At 36.3% G+C, this 18,108-nt stretch overlaps 3 protein-coding genes across 5 annotated transcripts; all 3 read right to left on the reverse strand.

Annotated features, from left to right (window-relative positions):
- Positions 1–8,160: 8,160 nt before the first annotated feature.
- Positions 8,161–10,104, reverse strand: LOC122600188 (ATP-dependent zinc metalloprotease FTSH 12, chloroplastic-like). Of its 3 annotated transcripts, XM_043772862.1 has the most exons (5): positions 9,877–10,104; positions 8,875–9,275; positions 8,668–8,782; positions 8,491–8,560; positions 8,161–8,405 (listed from the first exon to the last, which is right to left on the reverse strand). In XM_043772862.1, exons 2-5 carry the CDS (start codon positions 8,878–8,880, stop codon positions 8,210–8,212), a joined length of 387 nt encoding a protein of 128 aa, XP_043628797.1. In that variant the 5' UTR covers positions 8,881–9,275; positions 9,877–10,104; the 3' UTR covers positions 8,161–8,209. The 3 variants fall into 3 exon arrangements, 2 of the variants coding, with proteins under 2 accessions (XP_043628797.1, XP_043628796.1); XR_006324020.1 differs by lacking the exon at positions 9,877–10,104 and having other exon boundaries at positions 8,491–8,588; positions 8,875–9,762; XM_043772861.1 differs by lacking the exon at positions 9,877–10,104 and having other exon boundaries at positions 8,875–9,779.
- A 1,636-nt stretch (positions 10,105–11,740) lies between these two features.
- LOC122601964 (L-type lectin-domain containing receptor kinase IX.1-like) lies at positions 11,741–13,796 on the reverse strand. The gene has a single exon (XM_043774698.1). The coding sequence runs from the start codon at positions 13,794–13,796 to the stop codon at positions 11,763–11,765; it is 2,034 nt and encodes a 677-aa protein (XP_043630633.1). The 3' UTR covers positions 11,741–11,762.
- A 1,380-nt stretch (positions 13,797–15,176) lies between these two features.
- LOC122601411 lies at positions 15,177–16,003 on the reverse strand. Its single transcript, XM_043774173.1, has 2 exons — positions 15,633–16,003; positions 15,177–15,534 (listed from the first exon to the last, which is right to left on the reverse strand). Exons 1-2 carry the CDS (start codon positions 16,001–16,003, stop codon positions 15,177–15,179), a joined length of 729 nt encoding a protein of 242 aa, XP_043630108.1.
- Between the last annotated feature and the right edge of the window lie 2,105 nt (positions 16,004–18,108).

Here is an 18,108-nt window from a genome sequence, read left to right on the forward strand (position 1 = left end):
CCCTAGCATATTTCAAATCCCCAGCCACATCAACTCCGTCTGTTTTGAAAATACCTACCTAGACTTTAGGTTCACCTCTAACATTTTTCCCCTAAGAATTTTCGAGGACCTCATATTAGGCAGTACGAACACAGCTAAACGAGAAGACTTAGAAATTAGGTTAGTAGGAGGAGAAAAGGTTCTAACTAAAGGTCTTTTCAAAGATGTGGTCATAAATGTAGGTGGACTAGATATCCCGACCGACTTCTGTATAGTCGAAGATGACTCGATGACAAGGGATCATATCATTTTGGGACAACCGTTTTTACTCTCAGTAGGATCATTGGTTAACGTGAAAGCAAAGAAGATGACAATGACCTTAGGATTTAACCAAGTAGTTATCATCAAGGAAGACATTAGTGATTTAAACCCATTTGGAACTAAGTGTAAAACTAGAAGCTACATTTAGGAGAGCAAGAAAAGGAGGATAGAATCACACCCTAGGGATAGATCAGACCTTTACATCAAAACACTAACGGGTGCCGGCCCTAGGCCTAACCTGTACTCCTCAACCTAGTTCCTAGACCAAGTCCGGCTGAAGACTCGTTAAACTTAACGCTTCTTGGGAGGCAACCCAAGCAGTAATTTTTATTTTTATTTTTCATTTTTAGGAAATTGTGACTAATTGCAACTAAGTGATTGTTTTAAATTTTATCATTAATTTGTGATATTTTATGAAAATGTTATGAGTATCACAGATGCAAGCTTTCGGAGATTGAAGAAACAAGTAACTGATTGCAATCGTATTTTATGTTTTTATTTTTCGTTTTTGTTTTTAGCTCATATTTTTCCAGTTTGATAAATTGATCGAAGTGTGCAGAAGTATATTGCTTTGTAGTCTGAAGGAAACCATGCACTTGGCTAAAAGCTAAGTGTGGGGGAGTTCGAGCATCAAATCGCAGAAGAAATCAGATTTCGGAAGATGTACAGGAGCCATGAGCGCTGCTAGTCAAGAACCAGCGCCGCTGGCATCACCACCAGCGCCGCTACTCACTATCTAGTGCCACTGCATGCTCAGAATCCACCACCAGCGCCGCTTGGAACCTCACCAGCGCCGCTGGTCACCACCAGTACCACTTTTCGCCCCCATCAACATCGTTTACAACTCCGTTTTGCACACCAGATCGCCAAAAATACAAAAAAAAAATCAGAAAACCCAATAATCCAAAAAAAAATTAAAAATCAGAAAATACCAAAAAGAAAAGAAGATGGAGAAGCAACCATGGATCGCCATCAAACGGAGAGGACTGAAGTTATCAAAAGCTCATCATGTTCAAGTCGCTCCACAAAATGCCATCTTCAAACAATAATCATGCAATTTCAGACCGGAGAAGTTTCGTTAATCCTTTTACTCCTAAGTTTTACGTGTTTTTCCTATTACTCTTTCTTATGTAGTAAACGAGGGCGTTGTACAATTTAAGTGTGGGGGGCTGGAATATGAAAAACCTTGGTCAAATTGTTTGATTTTAAACAAGTTTTCTACTACTTATTTCATGCAAATCTTAAGTTTTAAGTGTCTGAAAACTATTTTGAGAATATAAGCTTTGTAAGTAGACAAAAGATGACGATAATTAATCAACATTAGCTTGGTAGGATGAACGGTTAGTTAGAATTGTTAGCTTAACTATAGATTTGTGGTTGTTCATGCTTCCAACTGGATTAGAGCTTAGATTGAAACTGTATGCGATTATGTTTGTCATAGCACACTTAACCGGACTTTAATACACCTAGCAATTTAGAGCTATTTAGTCATTAGCATAGGTATATTAATTGGACATAATATATGTGCTTGTGTAGGAACTAGTTTAGATGTATGGTTTACCTTAGATCTTACACTATTTAATGAGAACTAGTTGCATGCGGAGTAGGATTATGAGTCATCTGGGATCTCTGATAATATCTATTGCATGAATAATGTAGTAAATTTTAAAGCAAAGGCAATCAGTAGATTAAATAAAAGTTCAAAGAACTATTAACGAGTAAAATCTATATAAATGCATCAAGTTATGTCGCTCTGTGCGTGGGGAACCACCGACCTGTTACCGCTGTCATGATGTAAAACTTTTAGTTGAGTTATGTCGTTCTGCGCGTGAGGAATCACCGACCTGTCACCGTTGTCTCAATTATTAAAGATGATAATATTGTATGACTGCTTTTGTATCTAGCTAGCAAATATGACTGTAGTGTAGGAGTATATATAAGTAGTGACTCACAAGTACACATGCCTTTGAAATATAAATGCCTTGCTAGTAGCTAGTAGTTCTGATTGCTTTACAAACTTGAAATAAGTGCTTAACTAGTCTACAAAAGGTAGTAAGATTGAGCTGTAAGACATGTGGAAGTATAGAATTGTTTTAAAGGTATTAACACAAATTAAAAGTTAGCTTTTGGTTTTGATTGACTGATTATCTAACCTCTAGCTATAGCTTACTGATTTTGTCTAAAGCTTTCTCAAAATCATTTTGCATGACTATACTTTCAAATGAATTAGATATAGTAGAATACTTTAACTCTTAAAATGTCCACTCATCAATTGTTTTATTTTTCTTGGACTATTTGCTTGAGGACAAGCAAAAGCTTAAGTATGGGGGTATATGATGAGCGTCCATTTTGTGATAAAACCCCTAAAGAAAGGCTTCATTTCTATGCTTAAATGAGTTATTATTCCGGAACTATTGGTACTTAATGAATGATGTGATTATGTAGGTTCCCGGAAGATGTGAGAGAAGGTAAGTGACATCATGTGACTCAAGAAGGAAGCCTATAAAGTTACAAGACACAAAGAAGTGGTTCGGGAGCCAAACGAAGACACAAGTGTAAGACAGCGCCGCTGATACTCACCAGCGTCCGCTCCCCAGCCAACCAGCGCCGCTACTCGTTCACCAGCGGCCGCTCCTTGACCAACCAGCGTCGCTAGCCCAAGGAAGCCCAGGACCAACGTCGCTGGTCAGCCCACCAGCGCCGCTGGTCGGCCCAGATCTGAAATCGACTTTAACACCTATTTAAGTCGAACTAATCCTCAAAACCCTCAGAGAGAGCCGATTTAGCAGCCCTAGCCGCCCAGGAATAACCCTAGATCGAAATTGCAGATTCCAAGAAGGTTTCGGAGCATCTAAACACCTTCCGATCTTCACTCTTGGTCTAGATCTTTCATCTTTATTTACTCTTTGTTATTGAACTATGTCTTTTATCTTCTCAGACTTTGTTATTCCTTTAATAATGCTAGGCTAGTAGGCTGAATACTTTTTTGGATCAATGTGATCATGTAGACGCTTATTGTTTTAATGTGTTTGTTTAGATTCTGTTGGAGTGTGCTTTACTGTTTATCGTAGATCCATGTGTATTAGTAATTCATGTTGCTATTGGTTTTATATTTGAACATATTAGTTTAATTCTAACGGTTGTCTATGATCATGTACTAGGAGTAATATGCTAGGACAGAAGACAACTAGTCGGTCTATAACTAGAAGTAAAAAGTGATTCACTTGTAACCGAGGGATCCAGAACCATAGTAAGTAGGATGAATTGAACATTAAGCTTAACAATACCAGACGCGATCCTTTGACTTGGAAATGAGCACTGTGGTTACCGGAGGGAATTATATCTGGTCATGGCTTAAGAACCAGGTGATTAAAAGAAGAATTAGTAACACAAACTTTAGGTCATAATGCTTAAAACAATGAATCTAGCGAGAATTTGTTTTAATGGGTAGTTACAGTCTAGCGACAGCACTACTGACTAGGTAAAGTGAATCTAATGAGAATTTGAATCGTGATTAAGTTTCCAACATGCTAACAAACCAGTAAGATAGTATTTGGTCGTACCATGAGATCGGAGATGCCAAACAAGTATTTTAATTTAATTACTGTTATTTGCTTTTTCCAAACTATTTTCAGATTAGCCTCTCGCTGCAAAGCGCGTGGTTAGATTTTATTTATATTACTGTCAAAAGTATTAGTTTATTAGGAGTTAGTGACAAACCCCCAAACAAACTAGAATTACACATACTACTAGATTAGGTAACGCAACGCGTCCCTGCGAACGATCATGTAACTTACCACTAGGCTATATTGCATTGACCGGGTTCTCTGCTCGTTAAAGTATGTATTAGTTTAGATAGTTACTTGTACAACATAAATTTAAAGAAAAGAATAAAACACCACCATCAAGTCTTTTGGCACCGTTGCTGGGGACGCGATGCATTCTTGGTTTAGTAGTGTAGTTCAATCCTACTTGGTGTTTCGGCACGAAGTAGTTACTTTTCAGTATTTCATTTTAGGTCAAATTAGGTTAAATTGAAAATTAGGTCAAATTAGGTTAAAATTAGGGTTAGCTTAATTAGTTTGCATTTTCATTTTTCTTTAAAATTAAAAATCCAAAAATATTTTTGTTTTTCATTTTTCTAGTTTAAGTAGTTAATATAGTTTTTCATCTTTAGTTTTATATTGGTGTGTTGATCTTTTTCTTGAGTTTTGTAGGATATTTAGGTGGTTAATGCGTTTGAGATCCGGAATGGTCATAAGACGTAACTTGACAAGCCTAAGTAGACTCAGACGAAGGAAGAGACTTTACAGATCCAACTCGACCCCCGTAGGTAATTTAGAACACCTATTAAACCTAGAAGACTCATTAGGAACAACTGAAACCATGTCTCAACCAAACTCGCCTAGAGGTGTAACTGACGATTTCGACCGATCGATGATGGAAAGGACAAGAGCCGTAGCACCGACGCCAGGATCGGCTATAGTCTTACCCCATTTAAGGGATTCATTTTCAGTCAAAGGACACCACCTTAAGCTAATTCAGGATAACCAGTTCGACGACCGAGCAAATTTCGACCCTCACAAGCATGTGAGCAAGTTCACTAGTTTATGCAAGATGTTCAAGTATGGAGGAAACGTCACCGATGACGATGTGCAACTTAGCTTATTTTCGTCTTCTCTCACCGGAGAGGCTCGTGCTTGGTTCGATGAGCTCGATGAAGGTACCATTACCACATGGAATCAACTTCGCGAGGAGTTTGTTTCGCGATTCTTTCCCCCGAGTTTAGCTAGGAAAATGCTTCGAGACATCAAAGCTTTCAAGCAAGACGAAGGAGAATCACTAGTTGTTGCATGGAAAAGGCTTAGGGAGATGATCAGAAACTGTCACGGGAATGGACTTAGCAATGCTTAAAACAATGAATCTAACAAGAATTTGTTTTAATGGGTAGTATTAGTCTAGCGACAGCACTACTAACTAGGTAAAGTGAATCTAACGAGAATCTGAACCGTGATTAATTTTCCAACAGGCTAACAAACTAGTAAGATAGTATTTGGCCGTACCATGAGATCGGAGATACCAAACAAGTATTTTAATTTAATTATTGTTATTTTTTTTTCCAAACTATTTTCAGATTAGCCTCTCGCTGCAAAGCGCGTGGTTAGATTTTATTTATTTTACTGTCAAAAGTATTAGTTTATTAGGAGTTAGTGACAAACCCCCAAACAAACTAGAATTACACGTACTACTAGATTAGGTAACGCAACGCGTCCCTGTGAACGATCCTGTAACTTACCACTAGGCTATATTGCATTGACCGGGTTCTCTGCTCGTTAAAGTGTGTGTTAGTTTAGATAGTTACTTGTACAACATAATTTTAAAGACAAAAATAAAACACCACCATCAGATTTCGAGACTGATAAAGATGATTCAAAATATTAGTTGGGATACGTCTTCATTTTAAATGAAGACATGGTGGAAGCTTTAAGCTTAAAGCAAACCACAATTGTTGTGTATGTAACAGAATCTGAGTATATTGTCGTCTCAAAGAAGACGACATGAAGGTTATCTGGATTAGAAAGTTTATTTTTGGATTTTAACATGATCATCCTCAAATAAAACCTATGGATATGTACTGTGACAATACGGGAGCAATTATCATTGCCAATGAACCTAGGGTTCAAAAGGGTGCCAGACATTACTTAAGAAGATATCACTACGTTCGTGAGCAAATCGAACCGCGTGGAATCAAATTACTCAAAGTTCACATAGATTATAACTTAGCGGATCCTTTTACAAAGGCATTGTCAAAGGAAAGATCAATAAGTATGTCGTGGTCATAGGTTATTGCTAGTTATATCATGTAAATCTGTTGTTGGTATTTGGATAATGGGATGTTAAACAATTGTTATTTTCAATAAATGAATTTTTATACGCGGTATAAGTGCTTTCATTTTATAATAATTGTGTCCTATATTTGCATTTTTAGATCCATGAATATTTTAAATATTCTAAATGTCTATTGTCGATTAATTATATGGGAATATGATTAAAGTAAGACAATTGTGAGAGATTGGTGAAGGGAATATTTTGAAGATGGTAGATTTCGTACCAAACTCATGTGATATTCAAAGTGAATATTGGACTTACCCCACAGAACGAATTATCATTTTATGGATCGGCGTCATTAAATGAAATTCGTGAAATGGTTACTTTGTTTATCCTTTGACTTGAGATACAAGTGAGTTATGCTTGTGTGGATTGCATTTTTAGATATAGTTCCCAACTGTCCTGAACAAGGTAGTAATAAAGGGCTATTTTCAGAAATGTTAAGAAACGACATGGCCAGACACTTGTAGTCAATACAAGATTTGTTCCTTCAACTTGCAACTGAAGTATGATACCATTTGGCTCCCTTAGTAATTAATTTAAGATGTTTGTGTGGCCACACCCAAATTAACTCAAGAGGTAGTCTTGACTAATTTGGTAATCTTGATTGATTGTAGAAATGAGAAACATAATCGTTAATTTATGAAATGACATTGATCCATATTCATAATTAACAAGGGTATCTGAACAAAGGGATATTAAAGATTAAATTATTTCAAATTGGCAAATTTAAGAAATTATTCTTAAATATTTCTGGTAGTATTGGCGTGTTGCTAGACGCTAACCAATGTTATAGCTTTTATATATAACATGGTCAAGTGGGAGCTGTCGGAGTGTGATCATGTTAAATAATAAACGCATGTCCGGAAATAATTTAAGCTTACGGGGTCACACGAAATGACACAGTAACTATATACTATTATTTATTATATTAATATAATATAACTAGAATGAAGGCCCGTGCGTTGCACGACCGGGCTTCACGGTTGTTTTGTACGTTTGTAACATTTTCATTAGTTTTTGTTCCGGATCTCAAACTTTAAAGTTTTTTCATAATTTTTTCCTCTGCTATTTATATCATTTTTCTTACCAGTTTTGGCATATCATCAACAGTGTTTACACCAAACCGATTTTAAAAACCAACGACGGGGTGCCTATAATAAGTTGATTTAGAAAGCAATAGAACCGTTGAGAGCCCTCTTATATTATGTCTATAAGGAATCCTTTGAGGTTGCATAGTATTGTCATACACTAACTAATCATAGGACAAAATAAAGTCCCAAACCAACCGCTTAGTGATAAAAGAGAGTAATAAAGCGAGCCTTCACCACTATCATTGGACCCTATGCCCCTGAATGCTCATGAACCATTCGTCCATGATTTACACCATCCAAAACCTGAACTGTGGACAAACCCTTGTGAACCACTTGCATCTTTTCATTGATTACCAAACCGGCAAACCTGAACACGTAGAGTCGGTGTGGTGGTGACTGGAACTCGGCTCCCAAATATCGCTTTCAAGACTGATGTCTGGCACGTAGTGAAACCACATGCTACCACTATCTTCCCATTTAGCACACAACATGCAAATATGGCCTAAGGAACTCTAATGGAATTCCGTGAATGCCACTTCTGGACAATCAGGTAAAAGGCCTACATCTCCTTTGTTGCTATTATTCCGTGTTGATCACCTGTTGATGGGTTAACCACATCACTACGGCGCCCAAAACAAACAATTTTTCGTTTGTCGTAGCGACACCAAAGTGATCCAGGTTACGAATCCTTAGAGTAAGTACAGGACTGTGAACCAAATGTCCCAGTTCACAAATAAAAGTGTCGAAAACACATTATTATTATCTTAACAGTTATTGATTCATACATACATATCACTTAGTTACTAAGCAAATGGTTTTCATTGAACACGAATCAAAACAAAAGCAAATAATAATTAGTAACTACAATTTAATCACATTTGAGATTCCAAAAGTCACTTCCATAACGAATCTTTAACATAGTCAAGTTACAACATCAAAACACATAGTATAAAGTTGGTCTCCATGGAGCAGAAATCAAAATAATAATAGTAACAGAATACAACAGTTTCAGCACAAAGCCCACCTTGAGCTACCACCATTTGCATCATCATATAGCCAGATATTGAGTTAGCTTGATCTACCATGTCTTCCCTAGGGTAAAAAGACATATATTGCAGTTTCCTGTTTGTAATAATTAGCTGTTAGAAAAGGTGCGCAGATTCAGCATAGACAAAGAATTCAAACTCATTATGTTGTTACACCTTACCACTTAGTAGCAATTGTGAAAATGGATTCCAATCCAATTGTGGAAATAAATATGCCAATACGAGAATGACCTGGTTCATGTACTGGTTCAGTAGATACCTATCATAATAAAATAAAAGTAAATTATCCTTGCTGGACACAAACTTATGATTTTCAAAGATTAAAAAAAAAATCATACTTTTACAGTTTTGCTTCACATTTGTGTTGCTGTCTCCCTCTTTCAGGAGCACACCCAACTTCTTCTCCAATACAACAATAGCCTTTTGGTAGATTTTTAAATGCCATTTTCTCACCTGCACGGATGGTTAAACATTAATGTACCATCAACATTTCACAACGCTAGATGACAATGAAATAAGTTAATACTTCCGGAAATTATACTTACAACCATTATTCCAGCCTTATTGACAAGATTTCTTATAATTGCCCTGAAATAGCCAACAAAGTAAAAGAGTGAAAGACCGACTGTAAATGAGAAAGAATGAATTAAACAAGAGTAAAGAACAAATTAAAGAACAAAAAGGTGGATGTTGAAGCATCTGGCTAGAAAAATGAGTCAAGAATATAAAAAAAAATATTATTAGTATTGGATAATAATAACTTGAATTGGTGTTGGCTTGGTGTGTATCCCACAGCTTCACATGCTCGAAGCAATGGCCTCGAAAGGTGAGGATCCATAGAGGAATCTGTGTGAAAAGCTGCACCATCTGCTTTTAAAAGATAACAATTTACCATCTTCACCACCTACGGTAGTAGAAACTTCATCGTCTTTTTCAACTTGAAAGCCTTTCGATAATTGGCAGTAAGTTAGTTCAAAAATTGTGCCTTCTAGTACCACTCTTTCGTTATAACAAATCTAAATCTCTTTCACAAGACATCTATAGAACAAGAATCTACGGTGAAATATCATGACTAAGCAAAGTGGACTTCCGAAACTAGCTCAAAAGTCAGAACAGAACTGATTGACTCCGTCAATATTAAGAATATGACAATAATTAAAAACTATCTTGTTTACATAATGAAATAGCAATACTTAGCTCGGTATGCAAAAGAGGCCTATACTTACCAGGCTTTATAATCATCAATAGATATTGTTTAAATCAGTATTAGTAGATACTTCTAAACATTCCAAATTTTTAAAATAGTGAAACCATCTGAATCATTTTCCTACCAGTTTCATCTTTAAAATAGTCAACATAAGTTTTTGATCCTACAATTTCCTACCAGTTTCATCTTTAAATCTGATTATTTAAATAAAAAGTATTAGCCACGAACATGTCAAAAAATAATTAGCAGTAGCTATAATTAGCAGTTTATATATTACACTAAAACAGAAAATTTACTGACCGTAAGTCGATAACTGAAGAAAACACAAGAATTTAACCACCTTAAATAGATTGAGAAATCAATCGATCCAAAACCCTACGGATCCCTTCCTTCCTGTAACTTTATAAAATGCAGTAATCATTGTAATTATGAAACCCTATGCAACAAAAAAAAACCCTTTTCGTTGTGGTTTGAGGAACCTGTAAGATACTCGGTAATTGTTTGGTGAAGAAACCTGGATTATTGCTTTGCATTTTGCTTGATTGAATTATTGAAATATAAGTATTTAACTTGATTGAAATTTCAAAGTGTTCTTTTGAGTTTTGAGGGTGGAAAATTTGGGGTCAAAAATAGGTCTGAGTTTTGAAAATCAAATAAATATTGGGGTCAAAATTAGAGGCCTTTTGAATTTTGAGGGTGGAAATTTTTGAAGAGAATGGGGCATTATTTTGGTGGTCAAATTACTTTTATTGATATGTTTTGACCGTTTTTAACCTTCATGCCCAATTTCTTAATGGGTAATTAGTTGTTTCTTCTCGGTCATAAAAAAAAAATTCTCATTTTGTTAGTTTTTTTAAAATTATTTTTCTTTAATGTATCATTCATGTCAATATCTAACAAACCTTTTCAAAAAGTTATTAATGACATCAGACCACTTCTATAAAAGTTACCCTATATGATTAAGTTTTAAAGACCAAAATGTCATGGTTCTATAAAAAAAACTATTAAGTTATACTATGATAAACGTTTTGATATATCATAAAAAAAACTATTATGTTTATAACAAAAACTATTATGTTTCCCTTTTAGGACGTTTTTGGGCGTCCTAAAAGCCATATCATATTAAATAGTTTTTTAGGACACTATTAAGTTATATTATAATAAAACTATGATAAATTAAACCATGTTTTATAACTTAAATATCAACGTTCTTATTATGATGTACTATTATAATATTGTTATGAATAAGCATTGTATAAAGATTACTTTATAAGATCTAAGTGTCATGTGTTCTATTAGTTATGTTATAATATGACCTTACCAAATAAGGCTTTTATAAAAATTAATTTTTACGACTCCATATCAAATGTCCTATTAGGTTATGTTATAATAAGACTCATCATTATCAAGTGTCCTATTACATTACCACATAATAAGACACCCACAATTAAATGTATTATGAAGTACTTTATTTACAGTTATATATTAATTGTCCTATAAATTTATATGATAATAGGACTAGAAAAAATCATTTGTCCTATTAAATAGCTTTTTTAGGACACCAATTTGATAGCATGTATTATAATAGAACCTTCAATGCTCAACCGTCCTATTAAGTAGTTTTTTAGGACACTCCTATAAAGCCTTTTTTGTTGTAGTAATCATTTTAATCGGGTTCAGTATCTTATCATTGTTACGAGTATAATACTTGTTGAGGATTTTCTTTTTCAACTTTTGGACTTGAGTTATCATAAATTATAACCAATGGACTTGAGTTACCATTCACATTTCAAAATCTATAATAAGTCCACGTCATTAAATAAAATCAACCCAAATAAGTCTTTGTGTTGGTATTTGACTCATGTTATCTAAAAGAGTTTATAATTAATATAGATTTTCGGATTAAGTTTGCGTAGGCTTTAGGCTTTAGGAAACAAACCAAGTAAGTTCTTTCATTTGTCTTTTCTTTTCATGTTATTGTTTGCCTGCCTCTCTTTTGTCAATCTTCAGAAAACACAGATACACAAGCAAGAGGAATATGATTGGATGCATTTGTTCTGCCTTACGGCAATCATCAAAATATAAACAGTACATAAGAATTGCCATGGATTATGGCTTTTGTAAAACTTACTAGAAGTTAATATATAACAAGATATTTAAGAAATCACTAGTTTGTGATTGAGAAAAAAATATTGATAGGGTACTTAAGATCAATAATTTACACTGTCATTCCATTGAATGCAACAATGATACAGAAGGTGAAGTAGGAGATGATGACATTGTTGTCTTTGATGACTCTGTGTTAGAGTAGCTACTTGATGATTGAATTTTGACTATGGAAGTGACACCATATAACGAGGACAGGGGTGGCGTCAAGTAAGATGCCACCGGCATCTTTGAGGGAAGTACAGGGAGGGAAGCTTCAGAGTTTAGTACTTGAATTGCTTGTCTCATTGATGGGCGAGATTCTGAGTCAGGATGTGCGCACCATAACCCAACAATCATCAATCGTTGGATTTCATCTTCATCAAACTCTGACCCTAAACGGGGATCAGCTGCCTCTAAAAGAATCCCCAACCCGTAGAGCTCCCAAACCCATTCTACTAAGCGGATTTGCTTTTCTTGAGTCTTGTACTCCATGGGTTTTCGTCCACATGCTATTTCCAGCGCAACCACACCAAAACTAAACACATCTGATTCTTTACTTGCCTTGCCCGTCACTACACACTCAGGAGCCATGTAACCCAAGGTTCCAGCTATCATTGTAGTCTGAGAGCCTTTCTCATGATCGACCAACTTAGCTAACCCAAAATCACCTAACTTTGCATTAAAATATGTATCCAACATCACATTACTTGATTTAATATCTCTATGCAAAACACATTGCTCCCACTCTTCATGTAGATACAGCAAAGCAGAAGCGATACCATGGACAATTTTATACCTTGTTTCCCAAAGCAATAAGCTCTTCGCCTTGAAAAGATGTGCATCTAGGCTTCCATTTTCCATGTACTCATAGACAAGTAGGAGTTCTCTTTTCTCATGACACCAACCGATGAGTTGTACCAAGTTTCTATGCCTTAATCGGCTAATTATCCTAACTTCTGATGCGTACTCCTTGATACCTTGTTTGGAACTCTTTGACACCCTTTTGACTGCAACATATGTGCTCAAATCTTTCAAAAAACCTCTGTACACCCCACCAAAACCTCCCTCCCCAAGCTTCACACTCTCAGAAAAGTTACTAGTCGATCTAGCTAATTCATTGTAGGAAAATCTTTTTGGCCCGGTTCCCATTTCAAATTCGTTGTTCATCTCAACTTCAAGTCCATCATCTTCTGCTTCATTTTTTCTGCTTTTCTTTTTCCACCTCCATAAAACAAACAAAAACAGAAAAGTAAAAGCAATCCCAACCGCTAATCCAATAACTAATCCTACCTTTCTGTTTTTCCCTTTAACATTCTGTAAATCAGAACTACTGAAAGACCACGATATCACATTATTTCTCTGAAAACTAGCTCCAGTTGCAGCAGAAAATCCAAAAATAACCCATTCAGGCAACTCATTTCTGAGATCAACTTTGTAAACAAGTCCATCTTGACGTACGATTGTATTGTTTCGATAACCAGTGAAGGAAACACTAAGATTTTTGGAGACCGAATCATATGTAATCCAAGCTTGACACTCTCTTCCACGAGTTATATCGCTAAACCAACTCTGAGTCCTAACAGAAGTAAGTGAGCTAATGCTGATACCCACATGATCGGCAACTCGAGAAGTGTTAGAGGGTAACGGGTCCCACCCAGTATTATAATAAGTATCAAACTCCACCGCAACAAATCTGTTTGTGGCGTTAATGGTGATGGGATCAATGGGAAGTCCCATTGCTCCACCCTTTGTTATCACGGAATTTTTCTCAGCAAGAAAGAATGCAAGGCCATCACCATAATTTGCTGACCCATTTGAATCAATCACAAAAGTAAAGTTTGTTGCAAAGCTTGCTAACTCACCATTTCTTTTGTCCCAAAGCCGAAGTTGTCTAAAGTATATGGCTTGTCCTGCTTTCTGGGTTCGATCTGAACCAATCTCATTTGGGGTCACCTGAATTCCACCATCAGAGACATAACTTCCATTAACTTCTATTTCACGGTTCAAATTCTGTGGACCGATAATTGTCAAGTTGAACGATATTGAAACGGCATAAGGGATGGATACAATAAGCAAGTAAGTGATTATTACATGGATTCTAGAGAAGATCATACCTGCTAGTCTGCTAGAAAGTTTTGTTGTGACGACACGAGTGTTGGGATATCGAAATTAGGTAGAAATTTCTTTTGGTTGTTGAGATGAATGGGTCATTTGCTTGTTTTATAGGTTTAGATTTATAAATTGTATGAAGTGTTCAAAAGAAGGCCATATATATATGAATATTTCTCGGGTACTTTCTAAGAAGTCAAACCACAAGCTTGGTTTCTGTCTGACTGTTTCTCTAATGAATATAGTGGTTACATACAGATATCTGAAAGATTAAATTATAATAGATCATAATGGTTCTTATTGGCCAATTCAAAAACAAAATCAAAAGGGCACCAATGGTGACCCTCCTCCTCATCAGTCTCATATCAGCTGCCACTCGTCACTTTTAAATCTGATTATAATTGTATCAACAATTCTCCATTACTTTATATTTTTGTTAATCTAATCATTTGTATTTATAGTATTAAATTTAAGAAGAAAAAAGTGAGTAATTGTTAATTGGAGATCCACTACACTCCTCATCTTTTTTTTTTTTGAAAAGTAAACTTTCTATTGATATTCACCCCGGCAAAACACCGGCGGTATACTTATGTATAACAATTACAAGTGTTTAAAATTACACAAATCTTCCCATGTAATACTTTTATGTTTTGATCTCGTCCTATACCATAAAAAACCTAACGATTTGATGTCTTGAAGGATCTTCGAGACGCTTTTTACGCCATTGTCGAACTTGATCTCGTTTCTCGCTTTCCATATTCTCCAACAACTTATCGTGATAATACCTTTAATGATCTCCTTCTCCTCCTTGCTCCTCGCCTGGTGCTCATGAAAATCCAGGAGATCCTTAACGTTGAATATGTAAAATGGTGGCAGTTTGCACCAACAGCTAATCGCATGCCACACTCTTGCTGCCAATCCGCACTCACAGAATAAATGATCCACTGTCTCGTCCCCTTCCTCGCAGAGTACACAAACCTGATTCCCAACAAAACAGTTACGGGCTCGAAGGGCCGCCATGGTAGGAATCCGGTCCATCAAAGGCCTCCACATGAAGAAATTACACTTCTTGGGCACCCAATTACACCCCTTGAATTTGGACCTGTTACTACCATCCAAGCTTCCCAACAGAAATTCCTTTACATTTTTTACCGTCATTACATTATCTTTATTTCCCTTCCAGGTCCATTTGTCAGGTCTACCACGCATAACAACTCCGTCCAGCAGCCTAACAAGCTCCTCTAATTCCCCCACCTCCTCTAAACTAGAAACATTCCTCACCCATTCCCATCTTCCATTGAAACTGCCTCCCCTTCGTTAAACCTCTCCGCCACCAAAGCCTTTTTATTCTTTTCGAGTTTAAACAAGAGCGGGAACAACACCTTAAGAGGTTCGCTGCCCACGTAGCATACTGTTGAGGCTTATCCCCTTGACCTTTTGAGCTTCCACGCAATTAACTATGTTCTTCAAAGTCCCTGGTAAATACTTGTTCATAGGTATATGATTCCACCCTCGCTTCGTATCATGTATTGCTTTAATAACGAGTCTCCAAAGGCTATTAATCTCTGTTTTATACCTCCATACCCATTTAGAAAGCAATGCTACATTTGTGTTTCTTAATCTGGAAATTCCCAGCCCACCCATACTCTTGGGGGATGCTATAACGTCCCACGAAACCCAATGAATTTTCCTTCCCGACACCGAACTCCCCCACAAAAACTTTCTCATAATTGACTCTAAACTATCCACAACAATACCAGGTGCTTTAAAAATAGAGAATGAATACGAGGGAAGACTTTCAAGTACTGATTTGAGAAGTGTGATCCTCCCGCGAAAGACAGGGAACTAGCTCTCCATTTTGAAAGCCTTGTCTCGAAAATATCCACCAAGAAATTCCAATTGGCCACCCTGTTCATGTTAGCACCAATCCAAACACCAAGGTGTTTAAATGGTAAGGAACCTGCTGTACAGTTAACTTCTTTCGCCATGGCAATCACTTCGTTACCACCAATCCCAATTCCAAATAGATTGGACTTGCCGAGATGAATTTTTAGGCTCGAGCATATGTTGAAAACTTTAAATACCTGAGCAATGTTCCTGATATTGTCCAATGACCACTCTCCCAGTACAATACAATCATCTGCGTATAGCAAATGTGAAACTACCAAACCATCGCAGCCAATCTTTATCCCTTTCACTACACTCCTCATCTCTACCCCCGTCGCTTAACTAATTTGCAAAGTGACAAGAGGAGCCTATGATGCCATGTAAGAACTCAACTCGACTCGACCATTTTTTTTATTTATTTTTTACACAAGTTGACTTTATTTGACCAATTCATACTTAGAAAAATTTTTGACAAAATAAAGTGAAAAACTCAAAATGTTCAAATTCAAAATCTAACAAATTAGAACACCTTAATATGTTATAATAAACATATCCTATAAGTTTCGGACCTTAATAACATCGGATGAAGCTCGGAAAAATTTTGCTCGAAGACAGAGGGACTGCGGCCGCAAGCACGGTCGACCGTGTTTTGCGTCCGTGCTCCCAGAAACTGAACACCAAGAGGAAATATTGCAGACGCTGAGCACGGTCAGCCGTGTCTGCGTCTGTACTCTTACTGCACACACCAAACATCAAATTTGACTATTAACTGAATTTGCAACCTTTTTCAAACTCAAACACAAGTTCCATCACACATCAAATCTGATTTCAAACCTTCACAAGACATAATTTACAACATAACTCAAGTGCCCATTTGATCATACATCATTTACACATCCATATGGGTCGTTTATCCATTTTGACGCTTTTCAAGTCAACAACATTTTCACGTACTAAAAGACCATACAAACTTTACCAAAAGCTTACATTTTATCACATCCATAAATTTCCAGAAATTCATCAAAAATAAGTTGACCAAAAGAACTTGTATCAAGAGCCTTTAGGTACCAAAAGGAACATTCTACCCAAATTATCCAAAATACCAACCTTGGAGATGGCAAAAGACTTCACTTGAATTTCACTCTACAACCTCCTTACTCTTGCTACTACCAACTCTTATAAAATATTTGGCTTTTAAAATAAAGCTATTATTATATATTTAAAGTTAAAGTTAATTAAAACCAACTCTTTTTGTCTTTATGAATTCGATTAACCAAGGTTACATAAATTTTTTAAAAGAAATATTTTCATCTTTGAAAGCAGGTTTGGTTTTACATAAGATTTTGTATTGAAAAGTGTTTTACCTTCAGCCACACCACTTAATTCATATGCATGTACAAAGAAATTAATATAAAAAATAATCTCGACTAGGTTTGGTAGAGCAAAGAAGTCGAATGAGTAATGGACTGGACCCACACAAAGATTCCTAATTTGGCCGACCAACCAGACCAAAATTATATCGATGGGGATGGTCTTACTAATCTCTTTACACTTTACTACTTTTGTCCCATTTTGGTCGGAGGTCCTTATGGAAGTAGTCTTTTTACCTCTGGGTAGAGGTAAGACTCTCTACATCTCATCTCCCCCTATCGGGCCATGTTGTTGTTGTTGTAATTGTGGGGTTGCAGTTAAGTCGTTTTTTTGGTCGTTAATTTTATTATCTTTCTTTAGATACGATGGTGATGATGACGGAGCAGAATAAGCACGAGGAGGAGGTTTGGAATGATGATATCAAGTTGCCTCCTCTATCCGCAAAATATCCATGGTTTGTTGTTCAAAACCTTGAAGACCTTACTCACCAGGTTTTCGCCACCTTACATAACCCGTTGTTTAAATATCAGTGTCGAATCCCCGAGTTGTGCGGGAACATATACGGGGGTGTTTCCATGGGTGGTTGATTATTTCCAACAATCCACACAACAATATTTGGTCTCTGTGGAACCCCTTGTCCACTTCTAACATCATATTGCTTCCTCCCTTACTTTTGAAAGACGGAGATTTTGATTCTATCCGCGAATGTTGTTTGTCTGCCCCTCCTAATGATCCAAATTCAGTTATCCTATTAACAAGAATCAATAAGCCTACCTTTGTATTTTGTTAACTATCTCCTAAAAAAATAAAAAGCCTAAGAAACAAGCCAAGATGGACCGAGATGTCGTATGCTTATCAACTTAAGAGAGTAACCTGGAATGGACATTTACTACATAGCCTGACTTTTTGCAATGATCATATATATGCTTTAAGTGATGACAATTGTATTACCCGATTTGTCATACGGGTCGAATTTTTAGTCAAGCATAAAGAAATCGTGATACAACTATTATCATTTGGGACATTCCCCGTGCTTCCTTCCTATCGTTGTCTCGAA

The sequence above is a fragment of the Erigeron canadensis genome, chromosome 5 (assembly GCF_010389155.1).
Source record: "Erigeron canadensis isolate Cc75 chromosome 5, C_canadensis_v1, whole genome shotgun sequence".
In the NCBI taxonomy this organism is placed as follows: domain Eukaryota; kingdom Viridiplantae; phylum Streptophyta; class Magnoliopsida; order Asterales; family Asteraceae; genus Erigeron; species Erigeron canadensis.